Raw genomic sequence first — 15,022 nt, 5'->3', positions numbered from 1 at the left:
TTTTTTGGTTTCCTCTGTCTTTTTCTGGGTGGGAACATAAAATCAACTATGACATACTCAGTGTTGTGAACCTTTAGTCTGAAAAAAAGGTATAGATACGTGGTAGCAATGACCAGCACATTCTTTCTCTCAGATACTTGAAAAGTGATGCCAGTAGCATTTAACAGAGGCTAGACCCTGCCACATGCCCTTAAGGGGATAATTTCATTAAATGTAAAGTGGCAAAGTCGTAGAGATATGGACAACTATATAGAAGCATAAAAGTTTTCATTTTCACATAAGGGTACCTTTCCCTTTCCTACTTTATTTTATTTTGAGAGATGGAGTCTTGCTCTGCTGCCCAGACTGTAGTGCAGTGGTGCTGGTTCACAGCAACATCTGCTTCCTGGGTTCAAGCGATTCTCCTGCCTCAGCTTCCCCAGTAGCTGGGACTATAGGCATGTTGCATCACACCCAGCTAATTTTTGTATTTTTTAGTAGAGATGGGGTTCACTGTATGTTGGCCAGGCTGGTCTCAAACTTCTGACCCTAGGTGATGCGCCTGCCTTGGCATCCCACAGTGCTGGGATTACAGGCGTGAGCCACCTGCCTGGCCTGTTTCCTACTTTAGCTAACTTTTTTGTGTAACTACTATAGGAAGCCTGTGCAAATCAAGCAGGATTTTGGGACAGATGTTTTTTACTACACGATGAGACCGTTGACTTCATCATTGGCCCCAGGTATGCAGTAAGTCAGACAGTAACCAAATACACTTCATTTCTAAGAAAATTCAAATGAAAGAAGATGGCATTTGGAAGACTAAGTTTTGATAGGAACATAATACACTTTGGCAGCAAAAGTTAGTCAGTTGTTGGAACAAGGTACTAGGAGGAATTTTCAATCTTTTTTATTCCTTAGATTTAAAAAATATTCAATTTATTACCTCAGGGTTCAGTATCAAATTAAAATAGATAAATGGAGGCTTTAATAATAGCCAGCTGTCTGGAGTTGTTTTGATTTGGTGTCTCTGGAAAGAGGAAAGATGGATTCGATTACGTGTGGATGTCTCTTTGAGATGGTATGTCAGCAAGTAGAACGCTGTGGTTAGGGTAGTGAGATAAAAGGCGTGTGCACAGGTAATCTACCAGCTTTGGTGGAGTGTTGAAGACTAGACTGATGGAATGAGGAAATGGCCAGCCACTTGAAAGCTGGAGAAAACAGGTAGGCCCCAGAGAGTAAAGAACTTATCTTTACTTTATCTTAACTTATCTTAACTTTATCTAAGAACTTAAAAGTTTTTTGGGTAAGCATATTTGGAATAAAATGGGCAGTGATTCTGTTAATGAACAAAGAAAGTTATTTCAAAAATGAATATGTAGGTAACGTAGTATATTGCTGGCTGTGATAGCATTGTTCTGAGAATAAAATAAATCAGCACATAAATTTGTGTATTAAAAGTAATAACACTTCAGAACAATTTAGTAAAAAATCAAATATTGTATTTCCCTTCAGATGGAATATTGTGTGAGAAAGTGATAACCAGGAAGTACATATATCTAATGGACTGAAAAGAAAAGTAAGTTACTAATACTGAATAATTGAAAGTAGCTGGGGCCAAAGGGCCTGGGGAAAGGCTGAAATACACAAAGAACAAACAATGCTCCTGGTAAAAACTCAAATGTTCTTACTATAATAAGTCACAGAGAAATATTTTTTATTTCATATCTTTGAAGAAAGAATTCCAAATGTTAAACACATCTGATATATATTGGGCTTACTCCAGAGTGATAAGTGTATGATTAAGAAGGGCCATAATCGATTCTCTAAGTAGTGCTGTCCTCTCAAACTGAGATATGCCCTGGGCAAATCCATTTGTGTTTCACCACATAAAGTTAGTCGGGTTGTGTGGACTTCAGTAACAGTTACAGATTTTCAATTTCAGTTCTCCTGAGAAGATTTTTCTTTTAAGTATGAGGTGGCATTGCCACCTGCTGTGCTTAATTTAGCTGTTTGTCAATATAAACAGTTTTGGTTCTATAGCTGTGGGGGTACCTGAAAGGAAGGACTTTATATCCAAATATTTAAAATTATTTGTATACTCTGCCAAAAGAAATGTGAACTGGCATGCCCATTGAGGGATAGGTTTAGAGTGTACTTTTTCTCTATCATATCAGTGTTGCTGGACTTTTTTGGAATTTCCCAGTGGGCAGTGAGTGTTCTGAAGAGTAAGTAGGAGGCATGACAATTTTCAGGCACCTCCCAAAGCAGATCTTTTCAGTGAGAGTTTGCTATTTAATGAGAAGTGTTACAAATTCCCATACCTTCACATATATGCATCTTAAGTATATAAATATGAGATCTTTATAGTCCTAAATTGCTCTTTTAAAAATTATTAAAAATGAAATTCTTGCTTCCCAGCAATGGTCTGGCATTTCATAAAGGAGATTTTTAAAGGATTATTGAGGATCCTTAGCCATTTAAGAAGATAGGAATTGTTTGAGAAACATGGCAGTATGTCAGATAGGAGCAGGTAAACTGTATTCTTCCCTGGGTGTTATATGCAAGAATCTTGAACTATCAATTTTTGCAGTGCATGTAACAGATGGTTTTAAAAATGTTTTTGGGTAAAAATAACTGTACCTACTCAAAGTAACTGTCTAGATGGCTTCCTGGCCTGTAGGTCTCCACATGATCTGGTGTCTGCCAATCTGTCAGATCTCAATGCCCACCACTTTCTCGGTTGCTCCTCCTGTTCCAGTCCCATAGCCTTCTTACTGTTCTTTGAACGCACCTGATTCATTTCCAAACCCAAGGCCTTTTTCTCTTTGCCCTTCCCTTGCTGTACCCGCTTCATGGGAACAGTCTTTTCCCAGCCCTCTACTGGCCTGTTCCCTCCCTTAAGAACTCTTAAGGTCACCTCTTCAAAGGGCTTTCCCTGACGGCCTCATCTAATACAGCCCTTCCCTTAGTTCTGTTTTCTCCTGCTCTGTTTTAGTTGTCTTCATAGTGCTCATCTTTAAATGAAATTATATTTTACATTTGTTTACTTTTAAGTGCCATCTGGCCTGGGGCTTTGTCTCGTTCAGTGAAAGATTCTTGACACCTTCAGCCATTAAGAACCCAATAATTATTTGTTGAATGAACAAATGATTGTCCAGATGTATCATGAAAATACATACCTTATTGGACTGATTGTTCTTTATTTTATAAAATAAAGTTTTAGAAATCTAGAATCCTTATCAAGTCTGCCAAGATGAATTTGTAACCTGTATATTTGTGTTACTTACTTGGTCTTGGAGATATGGAGTGCTAGTCACTCCTCTCCCTCCCTTTCTGGATTCCAGTGGAATAGAAACATGAAATGAGAGTTGAATGGAGATTGGTATATAAGTTTTATAAACTGGGTAAGTGCCTAGCAACTGATAATGCAGGGGTTTTGGAGAAGCTAGATTTCAAACAACTTGGATTCAAGAATGTCCAATGAGCTACCTGCTTTCGGAGTTACTCCCCTCCCTCTCCAGTTGAATGTAGAGTAGGTCTGAGCAGCGAGATCGTTTGGTCTGAGACAAAAACCAGAGAGCCCACTGTCCTTCTCAGCAATCTGTGAGTGGGCCATGAAAGGATAAAATGAAACTATTTCATTCATTCACTGGTAAAGAACATGACATTTTGTCTCATTGGATGTCAGATTCTCACTGGCTAGATGAGCAAGTTCTCCTTTTATGGAGATGATTCAGTAGGCAGATCCAGAGAGAAATAGAAGTGATTGCTCTAATTCCACCCCTCTCAATCAGGAAATAAGCAGTATGACACTTTTCTTTGGAGAAAAGGGGATGGTTGCAATAATGATTATTCTCTGAACAATTGCAGTTGCAATACATATACTGGAATATACCTACAAAGCAAAATAATTTTGACCAGAAGACAGCTATCAACACATGATGCTTCTGAGAGTTCATTGCAATTGTGAGTCATCTAGACATCTGCCAAATGAAATAGTAGGCTCTACTTATACATGTATTTAAGAGAAGAATGCATGTTAATCTTTTATTTATCACCTATCAATAGAAAGGTGTATATTTATGAAAAAACATCATGTTCTAACCTTGATGTGTTTAAAAGCTAATATTCTGACTTCCATTGTAAACTTAGGAACCTTTAATGTTTCAGGTTCGTGGGAGTAAGGGAGAAGTTTTGTACATTTTGGATGCTACCAACCCACGGCACTCCAATTGGCTTCGCTTCGTTCATGAGGCACCATCTCAGGAGCAGAAGAACTTGGCTGCCATTCAAGTGAGCTTATTTGCTTCTTATTTGTACTATGCACTGTGAGAGGGGATGAATTAATATATAACCATTACTCCCTGTTTTAGATTTATTTCCAAATGACCTGCTTCAAATGACAGTAACTAACTCATAAAAGCAGAGAAATCTCATCTAGTCAGCATATGTAGGAAAGGGCAAGCCTAGCTATAAACTAACATCAGGGCACTCACTTTATGAGAATTCCTGAGGGAATGAATTACATAGTCTGATATTGTCACTGGCAGATCTTGCTTTCAGGTACTTTTATTTCATTCAGTGAATGTTTGATAGTATTATTTGTTTGACAGTTTTTTGGTTCATAATACTGTACCTTGTGTTATTCTTTGGGAAAGGCTTTATGGAGAAGGTTTACTTGGGGATATTCCCCATGACTAGGCTTTGAGCTTGTTGCAGGTGGTGTTTTAGGGTTTCCCAGAGAAACCGAGGTGCAGCAGCTCACATCTGTGATCTCAACATTTCGAGAGGCTAAGGAGGGAGGATCACTTGATCCCAGAAAGTCAGGGATGCAGTGAACCATGATGATGCCATTGCACTACAGCCTGGGCAACAGAGCAAGACTATGGCTCCAAAAAAAGGTGGATATATATCCTTATATTCCTTTTTTAATATAAAAAAGATATATACATATATATATGGTTGTATGTGTGTATATATTTGTATGTGTGTGTATATATGTGTCTATGTGCATGTATATATGTGTGTGTGTATATTTATGTGCATGTGTGTATATACATATGTGTGTATATATATATATATATATATATATATATATATATATATATATAAAGGGGATTAGCTCACATGATTATGGGAGCTGGTAAATTTAAAATCTGCATTGCTAATGTACCAGTTTAAGTCCAATGGCCAGAAGCTGCAGTAGAACCAGGAAGAGCTGATATCCTTCTTGGAAACCCATAAGGCAGGAAGAGCCAGTATTCTAGGTTGCACACTGTTAGGAGAATTCTCTCTTACTCTAGGGTAGGTCAGCCTTTTGTTTCATTCAGGACTCAGTATGACTGGTTGAGGCCCACCCGCATTATAGAGGGCAGTATACTTTATCCAAGTGTCCTGATTTAAATGTTAATCTTTTCCAAAAACACCCTTACAGAAACACCCAGAATAATGTTTGACCAACTGTCTGGCACCCTGTAGCCTAGTCAAATTAGCATATAAAATTAACTATCACTGGTGGGAATCGTGTTTTATTGAATTCAATTTCCCAGGATGCTAGCATACTGCTGGACAAAACATTAGGTCCTGATACAAAGTATGCATTGAAGTTAGGTGATCCCTCAATGGAAATTAAGGCAAGAAGAGAAAATGATGCAGTTTTTAGAGGAACCCTACAGTTATAACACATTGATCTGATGACCAAAAGAGTAAGGAAATGTTAAATTCTGGCAGAGAATTTACTGATTATGTGTAAAAGCTCATCTTCCTGGATTCTAAACTGCAGAAAAGGAAGTCAGGCTCTGGTTGGCAAAAGTAAGAGGGGAAGGGAAAAGAATAAGAAATGAACAGTATTTGAGAATCTACCATGTGCACTGTTCAAGAAGCTTCATGTACCTGTGGTCATTTATTCATAGAAATTATGATAGTTTGACAATTTGTTGAAATTACACTGATTTCATTCAATTCTCAGTATAAAATCAACAGCAAGAAGGAAAATTCATAGAATCAAGTTTTCAAGTAACTAGAAAACAGTCATCTTGACTATTTAATTTCTTAACGTCATCTAACCAATGTTTTTCAGTACAAAGAAGTATTAGATAATCAATATGATTAATGTCCCTTTTTGTATGAATGCATGAGAGATGACTCTTATCAAACAGCTGAGGTGAGATGGAAAATAGGACCTCTGACAGCCAGATATATTCAAGCCACATTTCTGATTATTCATGATGGGCATTGATCCAACCACAAGTTTAAACTGATCTTATTTTTTTAATTAACATGTAGATGTTATTTTTTTCTATGTATTTATATATTTTTAATGGCTTTCTGAGGCAAACTCATCTCATGGGAACATCATTTATGTCAATCTTTTAATTTGCAGACTCAGTTTGTTTCTTTGTAAATGTTAGCCAATCCATTGTTTTGGTAGGTTCTCCATCATTGTGATTGTGGAGAATATTCTTTATGCTAGATTTTTTTTTTCTTTTTCTATGTAACTAATGATTTTAAGCCTTCCCCAAATTCCTTCCATTTGAGAAATGTCTTCCTATTGTCTGCTATTTCTGTAGAATCAGTAGGTCTCTTTCTTTGCCTAAACTTTCAAAGTGTTATGAGTTTCGTCTTATATTCCCTTAGATAAACATTGCTTAGGAGTTCCCCTTAATTAAATATTTTCCTTGTGATGATCCCTTTAGTTAATGGAAAACAATGTCAGTAAGTGTTTATACCTTGATCTTTCACCATTTTCAGTAATCACATTGTCTAAGACTGACAGTTTTTATGTTCATTTAGTACATTCAGTGCAGTACTTTTCTTCCTCTATATCAACTGTGTTTTTTACTTGAAAGAAAATATAAATCACAAAAGATGACAGGTACTCCAATAAATTGTTAGTGACTTAACAAGGGGAGTGAGGTGGGATTAGAAAAGGACTCATCTAACTGGAAGGCTCACTGAAATTTTACTCTTGAATTAGAATCTAAGTATGTTCAGAGGCTACTCTGAGAGGCTTTTGGTGCAGAGCAGTGACAGTGGCTTCAATTTCTTTCTTTATTATTATTATTTTTTGAGATAGAGTTGCCCAAGCTGGAGTGCAGTGGCACGATCTTGGCTCTCTGAAACCTTTGCCTCCCGGGTTCAAGTGATTCTCCTGTCTCAGCCTCCTGAGTAGCTGGGATTACAGGCGTGTGCCACCATGCCTGGCTAATTTTTGTATTTTTAGTAGAGATGGGGTTTCACCATGTTGGTCAGGCTGGTCTAGAACTCCTGACTTGTGATCCACCTGCCTTGGCCTACTAAAGTTCTGGAATTACAGGCGTGATCCACTGTGCCTGGACTTTAATTTCTTTTAACACTGTTTTGCACTTTTTTGATGGGGATGCAGTGCACTGCTACCATGTTTTTTGTCATAGATCACAGTAGGGATCTTTGCTAGTTCCTTTGAGGTAAGTCTTTCTTATTTTGAACAGTAGCTGGAGTAGAGGATTGCTGAGGGTTCAAAATCACATCTGAGCTAAGGGCAGAGAGCATAATAGTTGGGTCACATGGCTGAAAGCGATGTCAGCCTTCTAATTGGTTGGAATGATCTCCTGAAGATTGCATTCCAGAAACACTGAGTTGGTAAGAAGATCACAATGTTTCCTGCATAACATTATGAATCACTTGCATTCCAAATTGCATCTGAAATTTGGGGTATTCAGGAAATTTTTTATTTGAGCTGTATATCCCAGGAGTGGAGTAAATGAGAAACATTTGTGACTATGTGGCTTGCTTGGTGGAAAACGTCAATACTTAGTCCAACTTTTTTGGACAAGGGATTATGAAGTTGAGGTCTGTTTTGGCAGAAGATTGGAACTCCTTCTTGGAGACATGATTATATTTCTAGTTTTGCAATTTATTTAATTTTAGAAAATTTGCGTTGGAAATAATAACTTAAGTAGCTGAATTATCAAAGAGGGATCTAGTAAGCAAACAGTTCTTCCCATATGCACACTTTTCAGAATAATCATTTAACTGTCTGTTTAGACTTCTGAAAAGTTTACAACTATGACTAGAAAATTCTAAATGTGAAAGTTGTGGCTTAAAATGAACTAAAATGTTCTTAAGCCCCATAAGAAGTGAGTGATTCTTATTAAATGCTAATTTTGTTGCACTAAAGGAAAACAATGTATATGTAGCTTAAAAATATTTCTGACCTAGTTGGTGTTTTGCAGACTCTTAAAAATTTCTGTCTTTTGATAGAAAATGAATATTTCATACCACTTACAGTTGAAACTATTAATTCTTTGAACATTTCAGAGATGGAGTGCTACAGCTCATATTCTTAAGCACATATTTTCAGGCATGTCTTTTCTGGGACTGTTTGCCATACATGACCAATTTACATAAAAAGGTAAAAACGTTTGGGTCCTCTTGAACTTCATGAGGGGTATCAGGATGTGAAGATGGTATGAATGAGGTGAGAAGTCTCTGGGTATTGAGCTGAGATATTCTCACAGCTCTGCCCCAGTTCTGATGTCAGTTTAGAATCCTCATTACCAGCAGTTATTTTATCACAGATTATTGAACCTCCTTTCTCTGCCTTGCATAAGGATGGACAGTCATAGGCAATGTATCCTGGGGCCAATGTATTCTCTGGTGACACGTGAAATTTAAATATGGAGGGCTGGAAAATCACATGTGGCTCTCTAAAGAGAGAAGCAACTTTGTTTTTCAAGCACAGATAAGACATTCTCCATTGTCACTAAGCTACCAAGATCCACAGGAATAATAAATAATGTTGATAAAGAATTCAGCAGTGCCAACTAAGCAACCAACAAAAAGAAATACCAAAAAGATTTATTATTTACATGTGAAATTATGGTGTTTTCCAGTTCTCTATCTTTCCTATTTCTGTTTTTTTCTACCAGATTTATACAAATGATATTTTTACCATATTTTTAAGAATCTGTCACAAAATGGTAAAGTACAACTGCTAGTGATTTTCTTCAATAATAACCTAAAAAATAACATCTAAATAACTTGCAGATAAATCTTCTAATAGGTTACCTTCCAGTAAGGTACATCTTTGTGTTTTATTAGGGTAAAATTTTAAACTAAAGTAAAAATGCAACCAATTGGTCCTGTGAGATTTTAAATTCCTTCTCTGCTTTGGCCATATGTCAGGGAATTTTATTACTTATCAATATTATTTTCATTAAGTTTGTAGTTTATTGACAGGGCAAATATGTATTTGTAGAAATACCCTTAAGTTATATATAGTGGTAAAGTTGAAATCTGTGTTAATCATTAAAATGATAATGATGGTAGCTAACACTTACTGAATGCTTACTGCATGCCAGTAAGTAGCTATTCATTTATTAATGTATTTATTAACTATTTACTGTTATTGTATGAGAAAGCTATCATATAAATTTCATCTTCCATGGTCAGATAAGGATACTGACCCACAAGAGAGTCTAAGTAACTTGCTTGAGACCACACAGCCAGTGAGTGGCTGGATTGAACTTCAACCCAGGGTATATGTCTTCATTGTCCACTCTTTTAACCCCTCTGTTCTAATACCTTAGAGTTGAGACACTGTTTAGAAAGAAAACCTTTTGTGTTTCTGAACTTGATATTAGATATTTTTGAAACTGCTGAACATTTTTAAACCAGGTTAATTTTAGAATATATATTTTAAGTTATTTATAATATATGTTCCTTGATTTTCTGTGTTCCCAAACTGTCCTTAATTCATTATAAAGCATTGCACTTGCTTCTTCTTCATATACATGTCATGCCTAGGCAACATCTATTCTTGTCTCTTTTTCCTTTTGTCTCCTCTTGCCTTATTTTGGCTGCTAGCTAATGTGCTAAAAATGTGAAAAAGGTGACATTTGGATCTCTTGAAATTATTATAATGGTACACTGTAGTAAAATTTCAGAATCAGAGCCTATCAGGTTAGGTGTAGGGGAAATTTTTAATTAGGTGGGACTTTCTGTGCCTCTCATCCCAGAAACCATAGAGGAAGTTTCCTTTTCTGCTTCTATTGAAGACCAACCCTGCTTCCCAGTGTCTATGTCTCACCCAGCCATAAAACAGAATCTTTTATAACCTAATCTTTGACAAATACGAAGGTTCTGTCAGTCACTTTTATTAGAGTATGACTTTTGAGTTATTTTTCAGAATGACTTTCATGTAGCCTGCCTTATCTGTATGTATTTATGGTCATATTAGTTATCTATTTCTTGTAACAAATTTATTCCAAATTTTAACAGCTTAAAATAATGACCATGCATTGTTATTTTATACAATTTGTAAGTCAGGACTTTAGAAGCAACTTAACTGAAGATTCTTGGGGTTCTGGTTCAGGGACTTTCATGAGGTTGCAGTCAAGTGGTCAGCCAGCAAAAACTTGATTAAAGTCTGAAGTCTCTGAAGACTTGATTAGGGCTGGAGATTCTGTGTCAATGGTCTCTCACATGGCAGGAAGCTTCAGTTCTTCACCACGTGGGCTGTCTCTGGGGTTGCTCAGGACATGACAGCCTGCTTATCCCAGAGAGGGTGATGAGAAAGTGAGAGCAAGAGTGAATGAGAGAGAGAGGAAAAAAAGAGAAAAAGAGTGAGCCGCAAACTATTATAACCTAATCTTAGAAATAACATTCCATAGCATCACTTCTGCTGAATACTATTAGTCACATAGGCCAACTTTGGCACAGTGCAGGAAAGGACTACATGATGGTCTGGACACCAGTAGTTGAGACATCCCAGGGGTTGAGACATCCATCTTCAAGGCTGGCTACAACAGTGATCAGTGGGGAGAATTTGCTTTATGGAAGGATGGAATAAGCCTAGAGTAAATGGAAAAGGCAAGCACTTGATATAGAATGAGAAAGAATGCAGAACCTAACCCAGTTTGGATAACATTAAGAAAGGCAGTTTTAGGCAGTAGAAAGAACATGAGCTTTATTGTCTAAAGGACCTGAAGTAGATTCCTGACTCAGACTTTTGCTGGCTGAGCAAGTTACTTAACTCCTTTATTCAACTGATAGCTATGGAGCATTTGTTATGTGTCAGGCCCAAGGCCGAGCACTGGAGATACTGTGACTTAAAAAGATGATCTAGCTCTGCCTCCATAGCAGTAAAAATGCTCTTTGAAACTGCTCTTCTTCATGAGTCGATTGTAATAATGCTTACCTCATTGGATTTTTGTGAGGATTAAATTAAATGAGGTAACATATGCAAAACACTTAGCCTCTACACACCTGGGGATGCTCTGGGTTTCATTCCAGATCACTCCAAGAAAGTGAATATTTCAGTAAAAAAGCATACCATTCTTGGTTTCACAGTGCATGTAAAAGTTATATTTACACTATACTGTTGTCTATTAAGTGTGCAGTAGCATTATATTAGTCTAAAAAATGCACATACCCTTAAAGAATACTTTATTGCTAAAATATGTTAATGATTATCTGAGCCTTCAGTGAGTTAGAATCTTTTTTGTTGGTGAAGTGTCTTACCTTGATGTTGATGGCTGCTGACTGATCAGGGTAGTGGTTGCTGAAGGTTGGGGTGGCTTTGGTAATTTCTTCAGTAAGACAACAATGAAGTTTGATGCATCAATTGACTCTTCCTTTCACAAAAAGTTTCTGTGTAGCATGCTTTGCTTTTTGATAGCATTTTATCTCAGTAGAACTTCTTTAAAAATTGGAGTCAGTCTTCTCAAACCATGCTATTGCTTTATCCGATATGTTTATGTCATATTTGAAATTCTTAGTTGTCATTTCAACAATATTCACAGCATCTTCACCAGGAGTAGATTCCATCTAAGGAAACTACTTTCTTTGTTCATCCATAAGAAGCAACTCCTCATCTATGCAAGTTTCATCATGAGATTACAGCAATTCAGCCACATTTTCAGGCCCCACTTCTAAGTCTGGTTCTCTTGCTATTTCCATCACACCTGCAGTTACTTATTATTCTGAAGTCTTGAACACTTCAGAGTCAACCAAGGGTTGGAATCGACTTCTAAACTTCTGTTCATGTTGATATTTTGCCCTTATCTCATGAATCACACATGTTCTTAATGGCATTTAGAATGTCAGTCCTTTCCAGAAAGTTTTCAATTTACTTTGCTCAGATCTACCAGAGGAATCACTATGACAGCAATAGCCTTATGAAGTGTGTTTCAGAAATAATATTTGAAAATCAAATTTTATCCTTGAAAGGAATCTCTCAAATGAGCAGTGGTTCTCAGCAGTGGACTTAAAATATTCAGTGGACTGTGCAGTGAACAGATGACAGTGCCACCATCCAGGCTTTGTTATTCCATTGATGAAACATAGACAGAGTAGATTTAGCACAATTCCTAAGGGCCCTAGGATTTTCCAAATGGTAAATGAGCATTGGCTTCAACCTAAAGTCACCTGCTGCATTAGACTCTAATAAGATAGTCAGGCTGTGCTTTGAATCTTTGAAGTCAGGTGTCAACTTCTACTCTCGCTATGAAAATTCTAGATAGTATCTTCTTCCAGTGGAACTATTTCACCTACATTGAAAATCTGTTGTTTAGTGTAGCCAGTTTTCTTAATTATTAATATCTTAGCTAGATCTTCTGGATAACTTTCTGCAGCTTATCCATTAGCACTTGCTGCTTCACCTTGCACTTTCATGTTATAGCTGTGGCTTCTCTCCTTAGGCCTCATAATTCTGCTAGCATCCAAACTTTCTTCTGCTGCTTCCTCATCTCTCTTAGACTTCCTAGAATTAAATAGAGTTAGGGCATTGGTCTGGTTTGGGCTTCGGCTTAGGAGAGTATTGTGGTTGGTGTGATCTCCTATCCAGACCACTCAAACTTTCTCCATATCAGCAATAAGATTGTTTCAGTTTCCTTATCATTTGTGTGTTCACTGGAGTAGCACTTTTAATTTCCTTCAAGAACTTTTTCTCTGCATTTATAACTCGGCTGTTTGGCTCAAGTGGCCTAGCTTTCAGCCTGTCTCAGCTTTTGACATGCCTTCCTCATAAGTTTAGTCATTTCTAGCTTTTGATTTAAAGTGAGAGATGTGTGACTGTTTCTTTCACTTGAATACATAGAGGCCATTGTAGGGTTATTAATTGACCTAATTTCAATATTGTGTGTCTCAGGGAATAGGGAGGCCTGAGGAGGGGGAGACAGGTGGGGGAAGGGCCACTGGTAGAGCAGTCAGAACACACACATTTATCAGTTAAGGTTGCCACCATATAGGTATGGTTTTTGGTGGCCCCCCCAAACAATTACAACGGTAGCTCCAAAGTCTCCTGATCGCAGGTTTTTCTAACAGATACAATAATAATAATAATAATGTTTGAAATATTGCAATCTTTTTTTTTTTGAGATGGAATTTCATTCTTGTTGCCCAGGCTGGAGTGTAATGGTGTGATCTCGGCTCATTGCAACATCTACCTCCCAGGTTCAAGCAATTGTCCTGCCTCAGCCTCACGAGTAGCTGGGATTACAGTCATATGCCACCATGCCCAGCTAATGTTTTATTATTAGTAGAAACAGGGTTTCTCCATGTTGGTCAGGCTGGTCTTGAACTTCTGACTTCAGGTGATCTGCCCCCCTCGGCCTCTGAAAGTGCTGGGATTACATGCATGAGCCACCGTGCCCAGCCAAAATTTTCAAAAAGTAACAGAGACATGAAATAAGCACATGCTGTTGGAGAAATGGCTCTGAGAGCTCAATGTAGGGTTGCCCCAGTCCTTCAATTTGTAGAATATGTGATGCCTATGAAGCACAATAAAGCAAAGTGCAGTAAAACGAAGTATACCTGTATGCTCCAATAGAGTAAGCTTAAAATTTCATTATCACCACTCCTGCCAGGTGTATAGATTTTGTCTTTTAATTTCATCTGTATATGAAACAAAGTAAAATCTGTTTTATTTCTTAGAAAGCTTTTCCAAAGCATCTATTATAATTTGGTGCATGTAAAAGACTTCTCACTAATTATTCAGTACTCAAGAGACAACCTGCTGTGTGAAGTGACTGAATCCTAGTGAGCCTGCCCCACAATGATGGCAGTGGCCTATGCACCCTGATACAGAGCTCCTGCATGGGAAGCATCCTCTTAGGCCACTTGAGTATTGTTTACTGTGGATGACATTGTGCTTGCTGTGCTCTGTGGCCACTCTCGGCTTTGGAAAGATAAGGACTTTATAGACACAAGAAATGCCCTGTGGGGAAGAAGTCTTATTGTACTGTGTGCTGAGATCTTTATTAGATGTAGTGGTTTGGTGACCCTAGGGATAGGGTTAAATCCTTATGATTATATGTTTGTGCCAAGCCACTTTTCAGCTTTTTTAAAGACGGAAGTTCTGTGCAGCCTGATTCTTTCTTTCTTTCTTTCTTTAATTTTCTTCTTCTTTTTTAAAGGCAGGATCTCATTCTGTTGACCAGCATGCAGTGGCATGATCATTGTTCATTGCAGCCTCCATCTCCCGGGTTCAAGGGATCCTCCCAAGTATCTGGGACCACAGGCATGCACCACCTTGCCAAGCTACTTTTTAAATTTATTGTAGAGATAGGGTCTTGCATTGTTGCCCAGGCTAGCCTTGAACTCCTATGCTTAAGCAACCCGTCTGCCTTGGCCTTGCAAAGTGCTGGGATTACAGCCATGAGCCACCATGCCTGGCCTATAGAGCACCTTCTATGTGCTCATTTATAGTGGTCTTGTGCAGGACATTGGCATTACATTAAATTAATTAATTTATTTATCTATTTATCTTGAGACACAGTCTTGCTCTGTTGCTCAGGTTGGAGTGGTGCAGTGGCACAATCGTGGCTTACTGCAACCTCTGCCTCCTGGGTTCAAGCTATTCTTATGCCTCAGCCACCTGAGTAGCTGGAATTACAGGTGCACACCCTCATGCCTGGCTACTTTTTGTATTTTTAGTAGAGACATGATTTTGCCAGCCATGTTGGCTAGGCTGGTCTTGAACTCCTGACCTCAAGTGATCCGCCTGCCTCAGCCTCCTACAGTGCGGGGATTAAAGGCGTGAGCCATTGCACCCAGCTGACTA

The 15,022-nt window shown here is 37.9% G+C and overlaps 1 protein-coding gene across 4 annotated transcripts in view; it reads left to right on the top strand.

Moving 5' to 3' along the window:
* PRDM5 (PR/SET domain 5) overlaps positions 1–15,022 on the top strand; it is a 220,907-nt gene that overhangs the window by 67,951 nt on the left and 137,934 nt on the right. For all 4 annotated transcript variants that reach the window (XM_017497574.2, XM_017497573.2, XM_037727504.1 and 1 more), the window contains exon 3: positions 4,150–4,272. In XM_017497574.2, the coding sequence (XP_017353063.1) occupies positions 4,150–4,272 (123 nt within the window). The remainder of the gene's footprint in view (positions 1–4,149; positions 4,273–15,022) is intronic.

The sequence above is a fragment of the Cebus imitator genome, unplaced genomic scaffold (genome assembly GCF_001604975.1).
Source record: "Cebus imitator isolate Cc_AM_T3 unplaced genomic scaffold, Cebus_imitator-1.0 Scaffold233, whole genome shotgun sequence".
NCBI lineage: Eukaryota > Metazoa > Chordata > Mammalia > Primates > Cebidae > Cebus > Cebus imitator.
The sequence above is the reverse complement of the archived record's forward strand: the minus strand, read 5'-3'. Positions and strand labels throughout refer to the sequence as shown.